This window comes from Spermophilus citellus (assembly GCF_964194105.1).
Source record: "Spermophilus citellus genome assembly, chromosome: 2".
NCBI lineage: Eukaryota > Metazoa > Chordata > Mammalia > Rodentia > Sciuridae > Spermophilus > Spermophilus citellus.
The window spans coordinates 243,868,507-243,893,755 of NC_138183.1; the positions used below are offsets into that span (position 1 = coordinate 243,868,507).

At 35.9% G+C, this 25,249-nt stretch overlaps 1 protein-coding gene across 1 annotated transcript; it reads right to left on the reverse strand.

Moving 5' to 3' along the window:
* Positions 1-24,325: 24,325 nt before the first annotated feature.
* LOC308641181 (olfactory receptor 5B3-like) lies at positions 24,326-25,249 on the reverse strand (the record flags this gene model as incomplete). The annotated part of the gene is made up of 1 exon (XM_081279492.1): positions 24,326-25,249. The coding sequence occupies one exon, from the start codon at positions 25,247-25,249 to the stop codon at positions 24,326-24,328; it is 924 nt and encodes a 307-aa protein (XP_081135618.1).

The following is a 25,249-nucleotide window of genomic DNA, read 5'->3' on the forward strand; positions in this document are numbered from 1 at the left end:
TTAAGGAGAGTTTTCTGGTTTGGTTCTAGAGTCTCTGGAATGGACTCCTAAAGTGATCACTTTCAAAACAGTAAAGAGTCTACTTCCAGTAGTAAAAAAAAAAAAAAGCATGGTAGGCCATGTTATGATCTCACAATAGAGACACACAAAATATCACCCTTGACACTTCTAATAAAACACTGAAAGCAAAGATCTGAGTAACTATGTGCTAGAGTTCAAATGTATATGTCCAATCAAAATTCATTATGTTGGAATCTAAGATCCAGTGTGGTCACATTCAGACATAGGGCCTTTAGGAGGGGACCAAGTCTCAGTTTGCAGGTGAATAAGCTTTATTCCTGTGATTGGATTAGTATGCTTATCAAAATACTTGACAAGAATATCTAGGACTCTTCCTTTCTCACTCACCATATGAGAACACAGCATTTTTCCTTTTCCATCATGTGAGAAAGCAAAGGCATTACTCTTCTCCCTCCTCTCCATGGGAAATGACAGCAAAAAGGTGCCTTATGAGGTACAGGACATCACCAGACACCAGATCTCCTGGCACCCTGATCTAGCACTTCTCATGCATAAGAGGCAGAGAGTAGCAGATTTCTATTCCTTACAAATCATCACACTTAAGCTATGTTGTTATAGCAACACAAATGCTTTAAGACACTTTTGAACATTTTCTTCAAACAATGAGAATAATGAAATTGTTAGTTATTCCTAATGTTGCTGAAGAAAATAGAAGAAAAACACATAAGCTCAGGAATTTGAATTACCATCTTTAAATAAAATACCTGGGTGCTTCCAACCCCTTCCTAAAAGAGGTACATGTCCTGCATCTACTGTGCTGAGACTACTGATACAAAGTCAATCATATGAGTAGTTAGTTGAAATAAAAACAAAATTCCTTGCCTAGCAGTTTGTCTACCATAAAATTTGCAAGGGTGTAGGATCTTGAAAGCTGGCAGGGAGATAATCAGGAAGACCCTGATGAAGCTGGAGATCCTCTAAATTCTGATGAATCCACTTTATAAGTAGAATTAACTTTTCTAATCCCAATAGACACAACTCTCCACTCCACCTGAGGGAACTAGTCCAGCAGTGCCCACAGAAATTTTAATAAGTCACCTTCATGCAGTAAACCTGCAAGACAAGAATAATTTTCTTTAGGACTCATCCCCATTTCTCTTTGCTTCTAGTTCTCAAGTCCCAGAAGCCACTAAACAGTACATTATCTATAAGGAGATGTGCTCACCCACACATAAACTACCAGAGATTTCTAATTAGTACAGTAAGAAATCTTGTGCACACACATGGGAAGAAATAAATAGTGTGGACTTTGTTAAGGAAGAGAAAGCTAAATAAGGCCCAAATAAATAAGACAGGCCCACAAATAATAGATCCTGCATTAAAAATGTGTTTAACCCTATTCGAACTAGAAATTCTCAACACATTTTGACTTACTAAACATGAAGAAATTAAAAGCCTTACAGAAACTGGGATTAGAAGGGATTTATTATTTCAAATCTGCTTAACCACTGTGGATGGTGAGAACATGCCTTCTACCACAACTGAGATAAATAATGTTTTTGAGGGGAGCCTAAGCATCTTTGAAAAATTCTCCGATCAAATCAAAATAAAATAATGGGAGTTATTGAATCCTGACCTGGCAGGGGGGCCAACTGCAAGCTCTCTTTCTTTCTCAGGTGAAAGAAAGCTGGGTGTGATTTCCATAATGACTAGCAGATTCAAAACAACTGTTAAGAATAGCGTGACTTATGCAATCTCATAGCATTGGCTAGATCACCACAGAGTTTAGGGAAGTAAAATAAAAAAATAAGCATATAAATTCTAATTAGATATGTATGGGCAGAAATTTTAGGTAAAGTGAAAAAAACTACCTGAACTATAGGATCACACAGTCATAGTCCATGTATCAGTTTCGGTGGTTCAGTGAGTTTATATACAAAGGCCCCAATGTAGCCAAATATTACCCTGCTGATCTTCATCCTGGCTATGTCTCAAAGTTTCAATGATATTTTACCAAGATAATTGGTAATCTTGTAGAAACAACTAGACTTTTGGGAACTACTCAAAAATGTATACTAATTACTCCCCCCCAGAAGACCTAAAACCTCAGTGTGGCATACCAGTCAGAGTAAAGCTATCTGGAGGTCAGGTTATCATTGTAATCTAATTCAGGTCCCACTCACACTTGGTCCAGTGGAATTGCAATTCCATTCTGTGGTTATTTCCACAGTTCCAAAGTTCATCATTGGAATAGTTATACTCTGTAGCTTCATAAATTCTGACTTGTGAAGTGATGGCTATTATGGTGGTAAAGACCAAGTAGAAGCCATTAGAACTGGCTCTCTTTTGGAAATAGTAGACCAGGAATAATAATATATTTCTTGAAGAATTACAGAGATACATATCTCCATCAAGAACCTATAAGATGTGTGAGTGCTAAGTACCACACAAACCCAAGAACTTAGCCCTTGATCATTAGAGAATAATAGTGAATGGACAGATGGACATTGGAGAACAACATTGAATTAGAGTGAGGTTAATCAGATTTGGAAGCCAAATTGCAGCTATCATTCCTGATATGCTTTCATAGTTCTTGGCTTTTGGGATGCAGCTATTTGATTTTTTTTTTACTCTTTCTAATAAAGATCACTAGAAACAATTAGGTTTTACTTGAAAAGAACAGCTATATAACATTAATACTGTACATCAGTGGTATATCAACTGCTCAAGCATATGTGGTAATTTAAATCTCAGGGGTCTTGATAAGATTTCCTTTCTAAAATACCACACTGGTGCATTCTATTAACATTTTTGTGTTTGGACCTAGTGAGCAAGAAATATCAAACACTCTAAGGTTATTAGGAAGGCATTTCAATGCCAAATAGAGGAATGAATGTAAGAATTTCAGAAACTTTTTATCTCAAAGGACATTCTAGGGTTCTAGTGCTGGGGAAATATATTGAGATATACCTTGTAAATAAAGGATAAGTAATGCATCTGTTTGTCTTCACACCAAACAAGGGCACATCACCTGGTGATCCTGTCTGGATTTTAAAAAAAATCTACTCTTTCTTTATGTATGCAACACATAGTAGGTAAAGGTTCACAAGGTCTGTCAAGAATGAAGGGATAAAATGATATGGTACAATGAAAGTGAATACTTTAAAAAGGAGCACAGGAGAGGGCACATGACAGCATCCTGTTTCAGAAAAGTTCTGAATGGATTGAGAGTAATCCTCACAGGGATCAGAGAGTGCAAAGCCCTTAGGCAGAAGCATGATTGGAGTTGTGAAAAAGTAGCAAGGGATAAGTGGGAATAGAATGGGGTACAGACTGGGGAAGTGCCAACAGAGAATATAATTCCAATAAATAAAGAATGAGTGGGCAGCATGAATGATCTCTAAGCCTTTGCAGAAAGAAAAATGACAGCAACGCTGGTTTCTCAGGATAAATTTTAAATAGTCTGAAAACCCATAGTGATGCATGAATATATTAAAGCTACTTATATTTTTACCCTCTATTTTTGACCATCAGATTATTTTTTTTCACTTTGAACATTAAAACACACTCATATTGGTTGTATAAAATGTCTCAAACAGAAATGTTAATTCACATGGGGTGCCTAATTCAAGTTTAAGTAAGAATCACGTGTTTTCACTTTGTAATAGATCGTGTTTTTCCTCAAATGAGTACTCTTAGTATAGTCCAGAAAGAAAAAAAATATGTTAGATATATATTTTCACTTATTATGCTAATTAAATTATGATTTTTTAAAACCCTAGTTTTTTAGTCAGGGATCTCCAGTGAAAGAAGATTAATAGTACATGTATAGATGAATAAGAAGAGATTCATTATGGATATAAACTAATGTGATTATAGAAGTTGAGACACCCATGATGTTCTGTCTGCAAGCTGGAGAACCAGGAACACTGAAGAGGAGGGACAAAATGCATCTGATGTACGTCTTGGAGACCAAGAACCAGAGCACCAGTAGCTCTGAGGTCCAGAGTGAAAAATATGGATGCATTAATGGAAGGAGAGAAGGAGAGTAAGGAGAGAGAATTAGTCCTCTGACACTATTCTATTCGAGTGAGCTCTTAATGCATTGGAGGATGGCCACTCGAACTGATGAGGGCACACTTTCCTCATTAATCTACTGATTCAGACTGTACTTTTTTGTTTTTGTTTTGTTTTTGTTTTGGAAACAACCTCACACAACTAGGGAATGTTTTACTAGTGACCTGGCTATTCCTAATCCAGTCAAATATATACAAAAACGTACTCACCACTATAGACACACAACATTTAATTTCAGTAAATTTGCTACAAACATGTGTATGTATCATCACAGGACACATGCATGCAAACTTTTATTCATTGACTTCTTATGCAGTTGATTTACATATGATCATAGGGACCTGGGTGGAAATAATTAGATGGAAAATGACTGAATAATCAATATCCCCAAGAAGGTTCTCACAAGAAAATGCCAGGATATCACGTATATTCTCATGCAGGGATTGTGTTGCTAAATGTGTTTCCTTCTCTTCAAAAGAAAGACTTTTGCAGATGTAAAGGTATTGCTGCACACTTGTAAAACAGATGTAAGATTCACATGTGAATTCAGTGTGAGTTTTATATATATATGACACATTATAAGAAGAAGATCTGAGGGGAATATATACAGGTATTATAAATCCCAAAAGTTAAAATCAAAATCCTAAAGATTATTTTCCTTCCAAAATGATCTTTGTAAATGCGCTCTTGCCCTCCTTGCTCCTCAGGCTGTAGACCACAGGGTTCAACATGGGGATGACCATGGTGTAGAACACAGAGGCGGTTTTGTCTGTGTCCATGGAGTGACTGGAGCTGGGCTGTAAGTACATGAAGATAACAGTCCCATAGAAAATGGGGATTGCAGTAAAGTGTGAGGCACAGGGAGATATGGCCTTCTGATGTCCTGACCCAGAGTACATCTTTAGAATACTGATAAAAATTAATGTATAAGGTGTCTATATTCCTAGGAAACCAAAAAATATATTGAAGGTGGTACATAAAAAAGAACCAGTTCACTAACATTTCTATCAGAGCAAGAGAGAGCCATGACTGCTGAAATATCACAGAAAAAAATAATGGACCACATTAGACAGACAGAAAGAGACACTTAATATGCTCTCAGTATAGATGGAGACATTCAGGAAACCACAGATATAGCAGCCTATGATCAGATATGAACACATTCTTGTCATGGTGGTGGTGTAGTGCAGGGGCTTACACATAGCCGCATAGTGATTATAAGCCCGTGAGGTTAAGAGGTAATTTTCTGCAGTAACAAAACCTGTAAAAAAGAACATCTGAGCAGCACAAGCATTGTAGGAGATGACCTCATCTCCAAGAAGGAGCCTACCCATGATGACCAGGGGAGTGACAGCTGAAGAGTAACCAAAGTCCACCAGAGACATGTTACCAAGGAAAAAGTGCATGGGAGTGTGGAGACGAGAGTCCAGGAGAATCAGCAGGATCATCCCCAGGTTCCCAACCACAGTAATGGTGCAGATGAGGAGGAAGGTCATAAAGAGGGGAAGCTGTAGACCTGGGTCCTTGATCAGTCCCAGCAGGATGAAGTATGTCACATCTGTCCTGTTCTCCATCAATGTTGTCTGAGAATCAAGATCTCCTATAGCCGTGAAGGATAAAAAAGAACAAAATGATAAAGGAATTCAACTGAATGGGAAAGTTTAAGTGCAAGATATTCTTTTACTGTGGCAACAACTTGTACTTTGAGATTCTCCAGAAATATAATGGGGTTGACAACCAAATTTAGTGCTTTAAGCAGGTACCAAGTTGCATTCTTTTTAATATGAGAAATGATAATGGATCATCTACCCAATTTTTAAATTTCATACATTTCTTAAATAAAATGTAACGATTTAATAGCTTGACAAAAATGATTTGTGTAAATGAATCTGTCTTCCAGTTCACTTCTCCTGAGCTCAGTAAAAGCTGACACCTGTATGTTGTTCACCTGCCAAGAACTGCTGAAGACACTTCAGATGTGTGTACACATACTCCTCTCAATAATGAGTCTGCTTGTTATATTCATGTAAATTATTCACCATAAGAGGTTGAGTGGTTATTCATAGTATAGGTATCGATAATCTGCTCTGGATCTATTCCAGTATTTAACCCATGCCAAGTGGTTCCTCTAACAGTGTAAACTGAATTTAAATAAAAATTAATTTTAGTACATTTACAACTACCTTTTCTCTGTTCCAGTTCAAACTCAAGTGTTTGAGATTTCACAGTGAACTGAGTCATTGATTCTGTGGTTATTTCATCTTGTTCACTACATGTTTCTCTCTCTTCATTGGAGGTAATGAAAGATCTGAATTCCATTTTAACCTTTTCCCCATGATCTCATGCTTATTATCACCAGCATGTCTACAGGACTGTGATGGTAGGAAGCATAGACTTTTGACTATGTTGAAGACAGGTTTATCTCTTGAACCAGCACAGCACATCTCTATGCATGGTAGACATGGTGGGGCAACTGGTATGGAGGCAGAATATTTGTCCTGCAGAGGGAATTGTGAGAGAAGTCACATCATCTCATGGAGCAGAGAGAGAGAGCTTAGGTTCCTGAAAGAGATTCACATCAGACTTATCATTGATCACACAGAAGTCACTGGTCCCAGACCAGCTCCCTGGAGCATTGGGTTTCCATCTGCAAGACAAAGAAGGTAATGAGACCTACTTAGTGAAAGCAATATTAGAAGAACATTATGAGACCTACCTGGGAGAATTAAAGACAGGAATACCTAAAGGTGGATAAAGTACTGGATGTAGGGCACAGCCTCATGAGGACTAGCCATGGTATTGTTATTGGGCCAGGACCGTGTTGTTATGTGGGTTTGATCAGCATGCATTTTGTCATGCAGGTTTTGAGTCTGGAGTGTAGGTTGAAACTTCTCTCCTTAAATGGCCTTTCCTCTTGCATTAGGACCAGTGAGTGAGAGTCTCTGCCCTCCAGTGTTTCTCAGTCTGTCTTCACGACAACCGTATAAAAACTGCTACTGCAATACTATGCAGGCCAATCATACTAGAAATTTCTTCCTTGAAATCCATATTTTAGCTGGAATATGGGTCTATTCTTCTTAAAACTGATTGTTTCTCTCATACTGTCATTCCATAGACATATCACTGAGACCAGGGTTGAAGGTTCCCTGTTATGGGCTGTCTCTAGCTCACTCACTGATCTCTTTTGGTGGCAAGATCAATACTATACAATATTTTATTGGAATATGTTCTTGTGTAGTAACCACATTTTCAATTTTTTATATGAGTTAAAGTCTTTTAAAGGATATTCATCCAAAAATAACTAGATCACTTATCATTTTTCTCCTCAAACTTTGGTAGCTTCAGTTTATAAGTCTGCTCCATGAAGATATTTTGTTTGAACATGTCAATAAACATGATCACTTTATTATGTGCTATATTCTACAGCATAAGAGATTTAAATATAAACTATGCTTGTGTGCACATGTGTAAGGTAAGTAGCATATAATACAATTCTTATTTCATCAAAAACTACACTGAGGGTTTGAGAAGTTATGGGATGTTCTAAAATTATGTATGTGTTGTGAGACTCAAGATTCATAGTTAAAGCCACTTCCCAAGAATAAACCTGAGACCATAGCGAAAGAGCTTAAATGAAGTTTGGAGCTCTTTAATTCTGTTAGAACTTTAAAGAAAAACCATTTTATTGTTCTGGGTTGTTTAATTTTTAATCTCTCATGAGATACAAATGCATAGTGAACAAGATAGTATTACACATAACCCTGCAAATCATCATTTATCTTTTTTGCTTGCATTGTGGGGTATGCTTTGTCCTGTGAATCACTAAAATTCTTATGATAGATATTTGACATCTGTGCCCTAGATTCACTCACCATTTTATATGTATCTTGAAAGAGTCTCTTTTTCAAATATGTCAGAGTAGAAAGAGTTGCCTAGTATAGATAATTGCTTACTGTGTCTGCTTCTTTTGCATGAATTACACTTCCAACTAAAATGTGCGTGTGATGTAAAATTTTGGCAGCTTGCTAGAAAAGTAAGAACAGTCAATCCAGAAGAGTTGGTCTGAAATATAATATCTTCAATGGAATATTGCAGACATGCAATTAGAAGATCTCTCTCTCTCTCTCTCTCTCTCTCTCTCTCTCTCTCTCTCTCTCGTCCTGGTTCAAAGGGTTCTGACTTCTCTAAAAGAGGGAAAAATGGAGAAAACATGAACATGGATCTGGTTCTGCATTTACCCTTAATTCTTTGTGTTCCCTTGGAAGGGTCACTTATGCGTCCTTATTGATAAAATAAATATGAAAGATTGTTTCTCTGACACAATTCATGGCTAGTATCTGTAAATAATAAGTGAGGTTCATCAAAATGTGTAGGAAATAGGTCATTATTTAAAAGCCAACCAATGTGATTTGAATCTTCTTGTTGTTTGTTTTTATTAGTGCATGATAGTTATACATAAGAGTTGGTTTGTTTTGAAATATTCACAAATACCTACAACAGTCTGCTTCATTTTAATCCTCAGCACTTCTACTTATCCTCCCTTCTTTCCTCCTACGGATCCCCTTCCTCTACTCTCCTGTTCTTCCTTCTACTTATTGCTTTTTAATCTGTACACTATAATTATACATAAAAGTAGAAATCATTCTGATATACTTAGATATGCATTTAGCATAATTTGGCCAATTTCCTTCCACATTTCCCACTTTTTCCAAGTCCTCCCTCCTCCCCTTCCTCTATTCCACTGCTTTCCCTTCTATTTGCAAGAGATCCCCTTCTTAATTTCAGTCTAGCATCCCCATATGAGGGAACCATTCAGCCCTTAAACTCCAAGTTTGAGGCATTGATTTAATGTGACTATTTGAGTTTTTCTCCTGACCATGGCTGAGGGTCATAGCAAATCCTCGGGTTAGAAGAAGGGCCTGAGGATGATAACCACTCAGATGACAAAATGGTATCCAATGGCCATGGGTGTGTTCCTTTTAAAACAGTGTGATGTTGAGCCTTTAGCATTTCAGAGGCAGACACATGAAGATCTGGAGAGAAATTACTGAAACTTGGAGATCTCTAGAGATTTCTCCTATAAGACTAACTATAGCTCCTGATCCCACTTTGCCAGGGAAGAAGCAATTAAACTGCCCATAGGGATCAAGCTGGTTAGTATATTTTTATTTCTCATTTATTTTAACTGAAAAATGACAATATAAAATTTTAGATCTTAATTAGGTACTATAAAATGTTTTTATGGGTGAATACAGTGTGTAATTTTAATATCAGTTTAAATATCTGTCTCCTCAAATGCTCATCACTTTCTGTGCTGAAACTAGTACCATTTTCTTCTGCCATTTTGAAGTGCCCAGTAGATAAGTGTTATCTATGGTCATTCTATTACACAAAGGCACACCAGAACTTCTTGCTTCTGTATAACTGTGAATTAGGGATCAGGGGTCAATTTTTCCTCATCCCCCTTTCTTTCTAGTCTTTTTAGACTCTTGTAATCACTATTCAATTCCCAACTCAACGAGATCAAATTTTTAACATTCCATATATGGGGGAGATATTTCAACAATAGTATTTTTAGTCTGGCTTATTTCAGTTAACAAAATGATCCTCAGTTTGGTTGATGCTGTCACAAATGACAGGATTCCGTTCTCTTTTTATGCCTGATGAGTATCCTTGGTGTGTATGTACCAAATTTTCTTTATCTATTCATCCTTTGAGAGATACTCAGGTTGTTTCCATTCCTCAGCTACTGTACATGGTGCTGCAAGAAACCCAGGAGTGCAGATGTCTCTCCATTTCCTTGGGATTCATTCTCAGCAGGGAGATTGCAGGATTCAGTGGTAGTTCTATTCTTAATTTTATGAGGTCCCTCGGTAACAGCTTTCCATCCTGTTCATGTAAATTCCCACCAACAGTGTGCAGGATTCCCCTTCTCCAGACCTTGTCAGCACTAGTTATCTCTATTCTTTATGTGACAAAGGCATTCTTTCTGGTGTGAGGTGGTCTTGATGTGGTTTCAATTAGTATTTTCCTGATGATTATTGATGTTGAGGATTTTTTTGTGTGTGTATTGCTTGACCATTTGTATGTCTTCTATTTTTATTTTTTTAAGAAATGTCCATTTGGGCTATTTTACATTTTTAAATAAGGTTAGTCAACCCTTCTCCCCTTTCTTTCTTCTTTCCTACATTCCTCCCCTCCCCCTTTCCCTCCATACTCTTTTTTTTCAATTCTTTTTTCTTTTTTTTTTCCTCTTTAAATTTGAATTTGCTTTCTCACTCAGGACATCAACCCCCTGTCAGATGTATGATGTTCAACTATTTCCATCCATTTCTGCTTCAGTCCACTAATCGCTTCCTTTGCATCACAGAAACATTTTTACTTGGAGGTAATCTCCTTGGTCTGTTTTGCCTGTGTTTCCCGTGCACTGAGAGTCTTCTCCAAAAAATCTTTGCCCATTTCAATATACTGAAACATTTCCCTTATTTTTTCAAGTAGCTTGATAGCTGCAAGACTTTCATTTAAATATTTAATGCATTTTAAATTGATTTTTTAAACCACTGAAAAGTCCTGGTCTGGCTTCATCATGTACCTGCAGGTAAACGAGTTTTCTAGTAGCATTTATTGAAAAAACTGCTCTCCCCAGTGAGTGGTCTTAGCACCACTGCTGACTGCAGATGGGTGGGTTTCCTTCTAGACTATTTTGTTCCATCACTCTGTAAGCCTTTTATCCCCATGATGAGTAACACAGCTTCGGACTTTATTTTGCAATCAGGTAGTTTAAGGCTTTCTGCTCTCCTCTTTGTGGCTCAGTATGTTTTTTGTCTACCTGGGTTTTTTTCTGGTTCCATAAAACTTTTAGAATTGCATTTTCTAGTTCTTTGAAGAATATCATTTGTATTTTGAAAAAAAAAATTGCACTGGATCTGTAGACTGTTTGGGGTAACAGACATTTTAACAATATGAATTTTTCCAATCCTTGCACATAAAACATTTCTTGGTTTTTTTTTTTTTTTTTTTTGGTCCTGATCATTTTTTTTTTAGCAAAGTTTTATAGCTTTCATTCTAAAAAAATATTTCACGTCTTTGTTTTAATTAATTTCTGGGTATTTTATTTTGTAATTATTCTAAATAAAATTGTTTTATTTTTCTTAACATATCCATGTATTTCTTTTAACATTTCCATTTCTTTAACGTTTATTTCTTGTAACATTTCTATTTAGTTATATGTGACATATTTTGACATATGAGTACAATTTCCCACTCTTCTGATTCTACACAATGTGAAAATACATTGGTCATGTATTCACATAGGAACATAGGATAGTTCTATATGAGTCATTCTCCTATCTTTTCTATTCCCATTTCCCCTCCCTTCCCTTCATTCCCTTTGTCTAATCCAATGAACTTCTACATCCCCCCCCCCAGCCAATCCCTGCCCCGCCCCCATAATGTAAGTTAGCATCCACATATCTGAGAGAACATTTGGTTTTGGGGACTGACTTATTTCACTTAGCATGATCATTCCCAATTCCATCCTTTTACCAACAAAATGCCATAACTTCATTTCTCTTTATGGCTGAGTAATATTCCATTGTGTATATGTGCTACATTTTCTTCATCCATTCATCTGTTGAAGGGCACTTAGGCTGGATCCATAGTTTAGCTATCGTGAATTGAACTGCTATAAACATTAATATGGCCATGTCACAATATATGCTGATTTTAAGTCTTTGGATATATGCCAACTAGTGGGATAACTGGGTCAAATGGTGTTTCCATTCCAGGTTTCCTAAGAAATCTCCACACTGCTTTGCATCTTCTAGTTTCTTTTTCAATGTTTTTCTTCATTGTTCTGTAATTTTCAGTGTAGAAGTCTTTTACCTCCTTGGTTGGGTTTATTCCTGGAAACTATTGACAATGGAATTATTTTCTTGATTTATCTTTCTTCAGGTTTGTTATTGGTGTAGAGAAAAGCCATTTTGGGATGTAATATTCTGTAGATGCTTATTTCATTCATTGATCTGGAGTATAGATTAACTCTGCAGTAACTTTGTTGATTTTATGTCTGGATGATCTATCTACTAAAAAGAATGGTGTATTGCAATTACTCACTGTTATTATATAATGATTTTGTATTCTACTTTGCTCAATATGTTTACCAGATCTAAATGTTTTTCACTGGAGTCCTTAGGGTCTTGTAAGTGTGAGATCACATCATCTACACACTGCATGATTAGCTTTCTTCCTTTCCTATTTGTATCCTTTTTACTTCTTTGTGTTTCTAATTCATCGAGTTAAAATTTCAAATACTGTGTTGAATAGAGTGGAGAAACTAGATATCCTTGTCTACTACCTGCTTTTAGAGAAAAAACTTTCAGTTTTTTCCCTATGCACAATATTTTTTTTTGGTATAAACACTTTATTACTTCGGGGTAGTTTCTTCTATACCTAATTTTTTCAAGATATTATCATAAAGAATGATGAATTTTGTTGAATAATTTTTATGTATCTATTGAGATTATCATGTCATTTTATCCTTGATTCTATTTATGGTATATATGTTTACTGGTTTGCCTATGCTGGACCACACTTGTAGTCTTAGAATGAAATCAAGTTGATCATGGAGTATGATCTTTTTAATGTGCTGTTGAATTCTGTATGAAAGTATTTTGCTGAAAATTTTTGCATGCACGTTCATTAAGTATGTTAATATACACTTTTCTCTTTTGTTTTTTTCCTTATCATTTTTGGCATCAGGCAGATACAGACTTTTTAGAGTGAGTGTTGAAGCATCCCTTTTCTTTCTATTTTTTAAATAGTTTGAAACATTGATATGAGTTCTCTTTTTTAAAGATCTTGTAAAATTCAGCTGTGAGTCCATCTAATCCTTGACTTCTTTTTTGGGTTGGGAAACCATTTATTACTGATACAACCTCATTGCTTATTATTACTCTATTTAAATTTTCTTATATCTTGTTGCTTCAATTTTAGTAGATCACATGTGTCTAGAATTTTAACCATATCCTCCAAATTTTCCCATTTATTGGAAGGCAAGTTTTCAAAATAGTCCTAATGATCCTTAGGATTTCAGAATTATGTGTTGTAATACCCCTTTTTTCCTCAAAAAATTTATTAGTATGAATTTTTTGTTTCTTTTGATTAAATTGGCTAAGGGTGTATCAATTTTGTTTCTCTTTTAATGGAAACAACCCTTTGCTTCATTGATCCCATGCATTGTTCTTTTAGTCTTTATTTCATTAAATGCTACTCTAATCCTTATTATTTCTTTACTTCTATTGGTTTGGGGTTAGTGTATTCTTGTTTTTCTAAGATGTTGAACTATATCATTAGGTTATTTATCTCTGATTTTTCATAATCATAAAATTACCTCTTAGAAATGCCTTTGCTATATTCCATATACCTGATATATAATGCTTCTATTTATATTTTATTACAGGAAATTTATATCCCACCTATTTTTTGATGACCCACTGATCATTCAAAAAACATATTGCTTAATCTCCATATTTGTATAGTTAACTGTAATTTCTCTTATGTTTATTTCTAATTTCATTCCATTACAATATGATAATATGTAAGAAATCATTTTATTATATTTGTTATGACTGGCTCTGTAGCCTAAAATATGATCTATTTTGAAGATAATAGATCCCCGAGTTGGTGAACTCCATGAGTTGCTAAAAAGAATGTGTATTCTGTTGTTGGATGAAATTCCTTAAACTCTCTGTTAAATCCATTTGAATGTAATATAGTTTAACTCTGTTGTTTTTACAATCTGCCTTTGGTCCCAATACCAACCAGTGGGCATGTTTAGAAACTTTTTGATATTTTGTATTTTATTTGATATTTTTATTACTGATTCAATATCATTAAATGTTATTGAATGCTTCAGATTTTTGTTTATTCATGTTAGGCTGGTGTGTATATCTAGGAGTGTGTCCATGTCTTTAGATAATGAGATTTGTTTGCATATAATTGTTCATATACTCTCTAATTATATTTGCATTTCTGTGGTGCCAATTGTAAAAGTCTCTCTTTTCCTTTCTTTCTTTATTTGAATCTTCTCTCTCTCTCTCTCTTTTTAGTTATTTTAGCTAAAAATTTGTCTATGTCATTTATATGTTCAATGAACCAACTCTTCATTCTGCAGATCTTTTGCATTGTATTTTTGTATCAAATTCATATATGTCTGCTCTGATCTTGTTTCTTTTTTTCTACTATGTTCTGGTTTGACTTGTCATAATTTTCCCAATTAATTTAAATGCAGTTTGGGTTGCTTACTTGAGGTCCTTTTAATGTGCAAAAAATAATTTATTATAAACACCCTCTTAATACTGCTTCTGCTGTATCTCATAGTTTTGGTATTTTGTTCTTCCATTTTCATTTATTTCAAAAAGGTTTTGAATTTCCATCTTAATTTCTTTCTTCATCTTCTGGTTCTTCAAAAGTAGACTGCTTAAATATCACATATTTGTATAGTCTTTGAAGATTTTGTTGTTTTTCATTTCTTTTTCATTGCATTGTGGTCTGAAAAGGTATTTGATGTGATATCAATTTTTTAAAAAAATTGTTAAAACTTGGTACTGTGGCATATGAAATGATATATCCAGGAGAATGTTCCACATGTTGATAGCCAGATTGTTTACTCTGTATCTGTTGAATGTAATTTTGGGATGGAGTGTTCTGTAGCTGTATATTTTGGTTTATTTGGTCTAGGGTGCATTTAAATCTGCTGGGTATTTACATATTTCTGTCTGGATGACCTGACCATTGCTGAAAGTAGGATGTTAAAGTCCCCAAGTATTACTCTCTAGGAGTCTATATTTCCCTTTAGGTCAACTAGGTTTTTTAAACATAAAAAAGCAAGAAAACTGATTAAAGTAAACACATAGGTAAATTTTTTTAAAAAATGAGTATTATATTTTTTGTTTGTAACATCTTCATTTTTCCTGCATGATATGAGAAAAATGTATGAAAATTAATTACAAACATTTTAGCAATGAAAAATATACAAAAATATGTTTGTGACAAAAACACTATAAATTTCAGGATGTAGCTGAATAAGAGTATAAAAATTGTATACTATTGAAGCTTTTTTGGCAATACTGAAAGTACTGGAATACGATCATCTCTCTCAGGGCTTGAGCATGATTCCCAGCTACAGATTTGAACTTCTGTGACATCATAACCACATAGCAAATTCCTTACAATATACACGCATCACGTATATGCATGTGTAGAAAGTGTGTGTATTCAAATATATGTGTATATATATATATAATAACACATGTAATATAATATAACATGTAATATAATATAATGTAATATAATATAACACATAATATAACTAAGATAATATATATATATATATATATATATATAATATATATTATTAGTTCTGATCATCTTGAGAAACTGGCCCAACTGCATTTTAGTAGTAAAATTATTTCTAGAAGAATAGACTCTTAAAAATTAACTTTCTAATTTGGTTTGTAGTTTTCTAGAACTGGGTCTCTAACTGATGAGCCCAGATGACAGTATTTTGAGTAGTAAAGAGAGCATAGGAGTCCATGTTATTATCTAGCAATAAAGATACAATATAAAACACTAAAATTAAAGATCCAATTAGGATGTTCTATGCTTCAGATGTGTGTGTCCACCCCAAATTTGTATTCTGTGACCAAAAGTTCAATGTTGTCACCTTAAGTGATAGATCTTTTAAGAAGTGACTAGGTGTATATTAGGTGATTAAGCCACACCCCTATGATAAGGCTCAGCACCCTTGTGGAAGGGAATGAGGGAACTGCTAGACCTTTTCAGTTTCTTTGCCTTCCACATAAGAGAATGTAGAGAATCAGATGTGACTGTGAGCTTGAAAACGTAATTATTATTGCCCTTGATGGAGTCTGCCTGCAAATGGGATATTCTGTCAAGGTCTAGATAAGATGACAGCAAATCATGTTTGCATACAAGATGTTTTGTTGTCTTTGTTGGGGCTTGCTCCCAAATGAGAGGTTCCTTCAAAGTTTAGATAAGGTAACAGCAGATAGCTTGAAAATGAGTTGTCTGCTGTCCTTGGAAGGACTTGCTGACAAACGGGATGTTCTGCCAAGTGGGCTAGGAAAGTGCTAAGAAAATTTTTATCTGTTCTTAACAAAGAGCAGAGCTCAGCATGCTCTGGGCCAAGAGTAGATTAAGCCATAAGAAGTGGGTCACTTCTGATTAGAAAACAAGACTTCTGTATGCTATGTTTAACTAGCTGTAAGACCTGATTTATTGCTATTGGAAGGCTTCCTTCTTTGTTCACAATACTATAAAAAGATTGCTGTATACAATAAAGGACTTTTTTTTTCTGCTGCTGCTTGGCTTCCTCTGCTTCTTCTTTCTTTCGTATGCTGACTTGCGAGTGAGTTACTTGCAACAAGAGAACACAGTCCTCTGCTATCCTATCCTGTAAGAATGCAACAGCATTCCTCTCTGACCTTCTGTATTAGTCTCCTTCACATCACTGTAACCAAAATATCTGACAAGAACAATATAGAAGAGGGAAGGTTTATTTTGTTTTGTGATTCCAGAGTTGAAGTCCGTGGTGGACTGACTCCATTGTTGTGGATCGAAGGTGAGGCAGCACATCATGGTGGAAGGGCTTGGCAGAGGAGAATGACTCAGGACCTGATGGCCAGGAAACAGAAGAGAGAAAGGATTTTAGGGAGATCAACCCATCCAGGGTATACTTTAGTGGCCCACCTCTTCTAGTCATGTTCTCTAACCCCCGCCTACCGGTGCCACCTGGTCCATTCAAGCTAGGATGGGATAGCGAGGTTACAGCTCTCACAATCCAGCCATTTCAGAGTGAACGTTCTTGTATTAGCACAGGAGCTTATGGGGGAAACTACATATCCAAACCACAATGTCTTCACACCATGTGAAATTGGAGCAAACGTTGCCTTATGAGGAAACAAGACCTCACCAGGAAGGAAATCTCTTTGCAACTTGATTATGGATTTCCCCACTCTTCAGAACTTCAGAGGAATGAATTCCAATCCTTTATAAATCATCACATAGAAGGTATTTTGTTAGACCAGTACAAACAATCTGAGACACCATCTATATGATTCTTGAAATTTTTGTCAAACTATTGAATATTATGAAATTTACTAGTTATTCCTCATGTTACTGGAGAAAGTACAGGAACAAATGAAGGGTTCATGGATTTAAATTATGATTTTAACTGAACAAATCATCTGAGCTCTTATATGTATGTCCCTTATATCCTGTCACTGGAGTGGTGAGATCACTAAGCCAAGGCAAGTCTGTGAGTGATGGATACAAAATACAACTGAATTTCTGGAAAAGCAGTTTGTCTACTATAAGAGTGATGGTATTGATTGTGAAGAAATGAGATCCTGAAATCTGGAATGGAGATATATTGGAGGACCCTAATGATGCTGGAGACCTCGATTTCCTACATTCTCATAGTCTTTTTTGTAGAAGAATTAGTCTTTCCAGTGAAAAATTAACCTCTATGTGTTGTCTGAGGGGATTAAAACTACACTGACTAGGGGACGTTCAATGGAAACATACATTGTTCAAGGAAATTTTAAAAGGTTACCCTGAAGCAGTACCCATTGAATGTTCTTTGCTTCTGCATATCTAATTAGTACCAAGTCCCACAAGGCCATTCAACAGTATATTGTAAATGAGGAGTTGTCCAAATTCCAGAAGAAATTGTGTTTTAAAATTACACAGAAAGAAATCTTGGGCCTTTGTATGGGATTAGAAACTCTGTGGAAGGGAGAGAAAGCTGGATTGGGTACAGTTGAACTCAGAGCTTTGTTCATTTTTCTTTATTCATTTGATAAATATTTGTTGAGAATCTACAATGAAAGAGACATCTATTCAGTTACTGATGATCATGTTTGGACACAAAAAATAAAGTCACTGCCATCATAGAAATTACATTTTAGTTGGGCAAGATAAATAAGAAATGGGTTAACACATACATAGCAGGAGAGCGTTCATAACGTCTGTGAAGAACAACATAGGATAAGGGGACAGTCCATGTAGTGAGTGGAAAATGAATGTTTTAAACAAGTGGGCAGGGAAGGAGCCATGCCAGGGTAATATTTCAGAGAAGACTGGAATGAGTTGAGGGCATTTCTCACAAGGAACAGAAAGTTCAAAGCACTCAGGCATGAACATAATTGAAGTTGTGAAAAATGAGCGAGGAAATAAGTGAATATGAACTGGAGTAAAAAATCAGGAAAGTTGCAATAGAGAATAGTGCACAGAGTAAAGGTTGGATGGGAAACATTAGCAGCTTCAAAGAATTTGCATAAAGAAAAATATACAGCATTGTTAGTTTTGCATAGTAATTTTTAACTAGTCTGAAAATTGTATTTATAAATATATTAAAACTATTTCTATTTTTCTCCCATATTTTTAGTAATCTGGTTATTTCATCCCTTTGAAAATGAGTATATGAGCATGTTGGAGGTACAGAATCTCTCAATCCAACAGACATTAATTCATTTGAGATGTAAGACTTATGTATCTCTAAAACCTTCAAAGAACACATATTCTCTTTTAATAGGACATCATTCTTTTCGTCAAATGAGGAATCTTATAAGAGTGAAGAAATAGAAGAAAAATGTTAGATATAAATTTATATTTCAATATCCAGATTGAACATTAAATTATGATTACTAAATCCTGCTAACCTGAAACATGGTCAATATTATATAGAGATGCCTAAGAGATTTATTATGGATATGGACTCATGTATTTATGGACGCTAAGAAGAACTTTGTTGTTCTGTCTGCAAGTTGGAGAACCAGGAAGTCTAAGAAAGATGTCTAGTGGATGTCTGAGAGACCAAAGCCCCTGAGTGCATGCCTTAGTTTCAGGGAAGAGGAGAGAGAGAGAGAGAGAGAGAGAGAGAGAGAGAGAGAGAGAGAGAGAGAGAGAGAGAGATTGATTTTACTTCTTTCTATGGGATATCCCTGATTAACAATGGTTAAGAAATTTCTATAGAGTGATTGGCTCTTTGGGAAGTACATCTAGTTCTTTTTTTTTTTTTTTTGGAAGAAGAAATAGCCAGGTGTAAGATAATATACCAATCCCCAGGCTTTAGAATGTGGTTTCATAGTAAAGTAGGAGGTGAGAGAATTATGATTGAAATATTGGTGAGAAAGAAATTTGGAGGTGAGTTCTATGGAAAGACCTTCCAAATACATGAAAACCTTGAACATAGTAGGTCTACTGCCATTGTCCATGAAAATGGTATATATGGACTGGGGAAATTCAATAATCCAGTGGATAAGATAATTAATTTTGTGGATACCAGTTGGTCTCTTATCAATCACTTCTGCTATTGTCCCATAGGATAATGACTAAAGTGGCCTTAGTGGTAGAGATGAAGCTTATTAATAGGAGGCATATAAAAGAATTTGGTTTGGCTTCCTCAAAACAAAAGAAGGCCTGACCACAGCCACAGCTGAATGCTGAATCTACCAGGAGCTGAGACCAACACTGAATCCAACATTCCTTGAAGTGATCAGCCAGTTATCTGGTAGAAAGTTGATGACATTGAATCATGTCCATCGTCAAAAGGTAGCATTTTGTTATTACTAGAAAAGACACTAAGAACCAAAGTTTGCCTTCTCTACTTACTGCAAAATCAGAACTACCATTCATGTATTACAGAAAGACATAAACACATCACCATGATATTCCACACAGTAATGATTCTGACCAAGTAACTCATTTTACAGGAAAGAAGTGGATCTTATAAGTTACTAGTGAATTGTGTCTCCCATCATCTTGAAGCAATTGACTTGAAATAATGCCTTAAAGGGTTTTGAGATCACAGTTACAATTCCAATTGGTGCAATATTTTGGCCTATAGCAAAGTTCCCCAGGATGCTGCATAAACTCTGAATCAGACAAAACATGGTTCTTTTTTCTCTAATTGCCAGGATTCATGACTCCAGGAATCAACGGGTGAAAATGGGAGTGATATAAATGGCTGGAGGAATGTTTTACCAGGAGATAGATATACAAGGGTGCTATTGAACTATTTTTGCTGCTTATCTTTTTAGGGTTTGTATTGCCTCTGGATCAACCACTAAAGAAAAACAAATGGAAAATGCAAGGGAACACACCATCCCAAACAAACCAGAATGACTCAACAACAGATTTACAGTTCTGGTTTTGACTTATCCTAGCTAATGTGTAGACTCTAGACTACTATTTCAACAGGGAAGAAAAGAAGATAATATCTCAAATATTACGAGATACTTTGGATTCCATTGTCATTACCATTCCAGGTGATTATATTTAATGAAAGGTTAGAACAGCTCGATACACAATGGGGTATTAATTTCCCAGACCCTTTCAGAGAAAATATGTTGATCAACCCACCAGGTAAAGACCCATGACCAGCACAATTTCTTGCTGAATACAAAGGAAGAAGAAGAAGGAGGAGGAGGAGGAGGAGGAGGAGGAGGAGAGGAGTAGAAGTAGGTAGTATGAATAACAGTTATGAATACATATAAGTGAGGAAGAAATGAGAATCATCATTATCATGAGTATTTCCTATTTTTAATGAATGTACACATTTATCAAATAATAAATGTACACATTTATCAAAACGTATTTATTCTATTCCCTCACTTATGGCATTATCATGAATCATTGGATGTGATGACTTCAGACCACAGAATTGGTTATAGTTTAGATCTAGGAATGTCCCCACGTGTTATGCAATCATAAATATTCAGTGGGGAAAAGACTGCTTATGAGGATTGTAATCTCATCGGTGGATTAGTCCATTTAGTGGATTAATGATTTGAATGGACTATTTGGTTGGCAGCTGTGAGTAGATGGGCATAGCTGGAGGAGGTAGATTCTGAAGATGTGCCCTTGGGGACTATATCCTGTCCAAGTCCCCTTCCTGTCAGTCTTTCTACACTTCCCAGCTGTTGTGAGCTGAGCAGATTTCCTCTGCCACACCTTCTGCCACGATATTCTGCCTCAGTTCAATCCCAGAGCAATAAAATTGGCTGACCATGGGCTGAAACTCTGATTCCAAAATAAACCTTTCCTTATCTTGTTAGATGTTTTAGTCACAGCTACAAAAAGCTAACATATTATTTAAATACTGTATTGTTAATATGTGATGTGGAGAATAAAAGTGAACATTATCTAATTCCTTTGCATCCTCTAATACGGAAACATCCATATTTGGGGGGGTCATACTCAGGACAGTAATATTTTAGATTAATGTCTTTGCTATTTTTCTCAGATAGTATGTTCTAAAGAGATGGTATCAGTACCAAGTTGATAAAAGGTAATGATGGTTGTATAATTTTTATTTGCTAATTTGTTAGGTGTTATTGTTTAAATCTGGAATGCATACACATGGCAGGTGTATGAAGGCTTGATTCCCAGTTGAAGGTGATATTGGGAGGTGGTGGAAACTTTAGTTGATGGGGCCTTTGAATCATTTATTCTTCCACAGCCACTTCCCAGTCTTTGCATCCTGGCTGCCATGAGGGAGGAGCTGAATATAAACAACTGTACACTAACATATTGGGTAATATAGAAAAAATAAAAATTCCTGGAAAGACACACACTACCAAAACGGACTCCAGAGAAAATCTAAATACACCTATCACAGGAAGAAAAAAAATAAATTAATAACAAATGATCTCCCCAAAACAAAAATCCCCAGAAACAGATGGTTTAATTTTTAAAAAATTTCTTCCAAATTCACGTACAGTAGTAATATATGACTATGGTGAGGAAAAAAAAAACAGATGTGAGTTTGTAAAAGTTTCTCCTGGTTTCTGTAACAAATTATTGCAAAGTTTGAGGCTTACAACAACTCATATTGATTTTTTACACTTCTGGAAATTAGAAGTTTGAAATCAGTCTCATAGAACTGAAATCAAAGGTGTCAGAGCCATTGTCCTTTATAATCTCTGGAGCACATTCCATTTTCATCCTCTGGTGGCTACTACATTACATGAATTCCAGGTTCACTACATCATTCTTGCTTGAGCGCTCACATTGCTGACTCCTCTTTTGTATGTAATGAAATCTTTCAGACTCCCATTTATGAAGAGATATGGGATTGACATGGAGCCCCAAAGATTTATGAAGATCTATAGGATTGACTTGGAGGCCCAAGGATATTCCTGATGATCTCTCACTTTTGAAATCCTTTACTAGTCATATCCTCAAAGTCATTGTAGGCCCCAGAGATTAATATTGAAAGGTTTTAGAAATTAGCATATAAATATTTGGGGTTCACTCTTGCCTGTCATAATACTATACATTTTAGACTTTGTGCTACCTGTGAAATTTTTCCATAAATCCAAAATCATTCTGATATTAAATAATCATTAAAACAATAATCTGAAATACATTCAATAGGTGAAATATCACCATACATGCAGAAGTGAATGTTTGTGTTGTATTACACTGATTGCACAAGTACCAGCATGACCATCTTTGCACATTCAGTCCCAATCATGTTGAATCCCCCTACTGTGCAGTGATAAGAAATTACACATGCAGGCACCTCCCTGTAGTTAACGTTGAATAATATTAAACTCCCTGAGAGTCAAAGCTAAAAGCATGAATAGAGTGCTTTGAACTAGAATTTTGATTGTATTGTAGGTGGTGAACAGAAAGTGACATTTTATAAAGGTGGTCAGGGATGGACACTATGACAGGTAACATTTCTTCAAAGACCTGCAATGAAAGCACAGTCCACACAGGAAACAGCAAGTCCAAAGGCCCTGAGGCTTGAGCATGCTTGCAATTGTGGAGAAAAAACAGAGAGAAAAAATGTAAGGAAAGGCTAGGGAGCAATGAGAGAGTATAAATCAACTAAAGGAAGGAAAGAATAGACCACATTAAAAATTTAAAAGTATGCAAGCACTAACATTATTGGCTTTTAGTGTAATCAAAAATCTATAAATGGAATTAATATATAGATACAGCAAAATATTATTATTTTTCATGCATTTTCTGATATTTGATTTCTTTATCCCTTAGAAAATTGAAACATGAAGATATTGCTTGCATATTAATTCATATGAGGTGCCAGAATTATGTCTCTTGTTAAAATGTGTAATTAAAAGGACATACTTTCATTAAATAATATATCATATCTTTTTCTCTAATCAGGGTGCTTGGAATTGTAAGGAAAGAAATTTTAAAATATTTTATATAAATTTATATTTTAATTCAAAATTAAATATTGAATTATGATTAACAAACACTCATCTTCTAGCCAGGGTTCTCCAGGGAAAGAATTAAAAAGGTACATGTACACAAAGGAGTGTAAGCTTACTATGGCTGTAGGAGCATGTGCTCCTGGAATCCAACAAGGGCCAGGCTCTGCTCTCTACAGCCAGAGAAATAGAAAGTCTGGGGGTTTAATCCAGGCTGCCTTCAATGGCCTGAGAAAGTGGGGAGATGAAGTGTGGCTAGTGTGACTCTCGGAGACCAAGGTTCTGAGAGCAAGTAGCTCTGATGCCCAAGAATGAGAGCATGCATATCCAAGTTAAAGAAGAGACACAGAGAGAGGAGTGGGGGGGGGGATTGTTTCCTTTCTTCGCCTATTTGTTCTGCTAAGGTGAGCCTTCAATGAGTTGGATGGTGGCTATCCACATTGATGAGAGAAGATACACTTTGTTAAGTTTATTGCCTCAAAAGTACTGTGTTTGGAAATACCCCAAGAAAAAGGTTTCTCTAGCTGTCTGGATATTTCTTTATCCAGAAAAAAATAACAAATAAATAAGTAGCCATTTGCATTTAATTCCAACAAATTTACCAAATATATTGGAGGATGTCCTCATCTACAGCACATGGGCATTTAGGTGTATTTATTGCACATACATTTTTTAAGGACATGGGATAGAAAAACTTGCATGGAAAAAGATGGAATAATCCAAAAGGATTTCCACTAACACAACCAAGATATCATGAATATTTTCATCATTCAAGTATTAAATTCTGAATATGATGTTTCAGTTGGTCTAGATTTCAGAATTTTGAAGACAAGGATATCACTTCAAGAACTCTACTTACTATATTTTTTAAAAATGTGACTTAATAAGTGGAAATATTTGAGAGGGCTCAGTAAAGGTGCTGTGGATCACAAGCAGTAATGTCACACTTTTTTTAAAGATTATTTGCCCTCCAAGACAAGCTTTGTGAAAGCCTTCTTTACCTCTTTGTTCCGTAGGCTGTAGACCATAGGATTCAACATTGGGATGACCAAAGTGTAGAATACAGATGTGATTTTGGCAGTATCCAGTGAATGGCTGGATCTGGGCTGTAAATACATGAAGATAATCGTACCATAGAAAATAGAAATGGCAGTGAAGTGGGAGGCACAGGTGGACATAGCCTTCCGGTGTCCTGCACCTGAGCGCATCTTCAGGATGGTGATAAAAATCAATACATAGGATATTAAGATAACAATGAGAGCAAGAAAAATATTGAAGCTGGCTACATAAATAAGAATCAACTCATTGACCTGTCTATCAGAGCAAGAGAGAGCCATAACTGCTGGAATATCACAGAAAAAATGATGGACCACATTGGACTTGCAGAAAGAGAGAATGAACGTGTTCCCTGTGTAGACTGAGGCACTCAAAAATCCACAGACATAGCAGCCTACAATCAGCCCAATACACAAACGTGTTTTCATGGTGGTGGTGTAGTGCAGGGGCTTGCACACTGCTGCATAGCGATCATAGGCCATTGAGGCCAACAGGAAATTTTCCACAGTAGCAAAACCTGTAAAAAAGAACATCTGAGCAGCACAAGCACCATACGAGATGACCTCATCTCCAGGAAGAAGCCCAGCCATGACCGTGGGAGTGACAGCTGAAGAGTAACACAAGTCCAGCAGAGACAGGTTACCCAGGAAAAAGTACATGGGAGTGTGGAGACGGGAGTCCAGGACAATCAACAAGATCATCCCCAGGTTCCCAGCCAGAGTGATGGTGTAGATGAGGAGGAAGGTCACAAAGAGGGGAAGTTGCAGACCTGGGTCTTTGGTCAGTCCCAGAAGGATGAAGTGGGTCACTTCTGTCCTGTTCTCCAT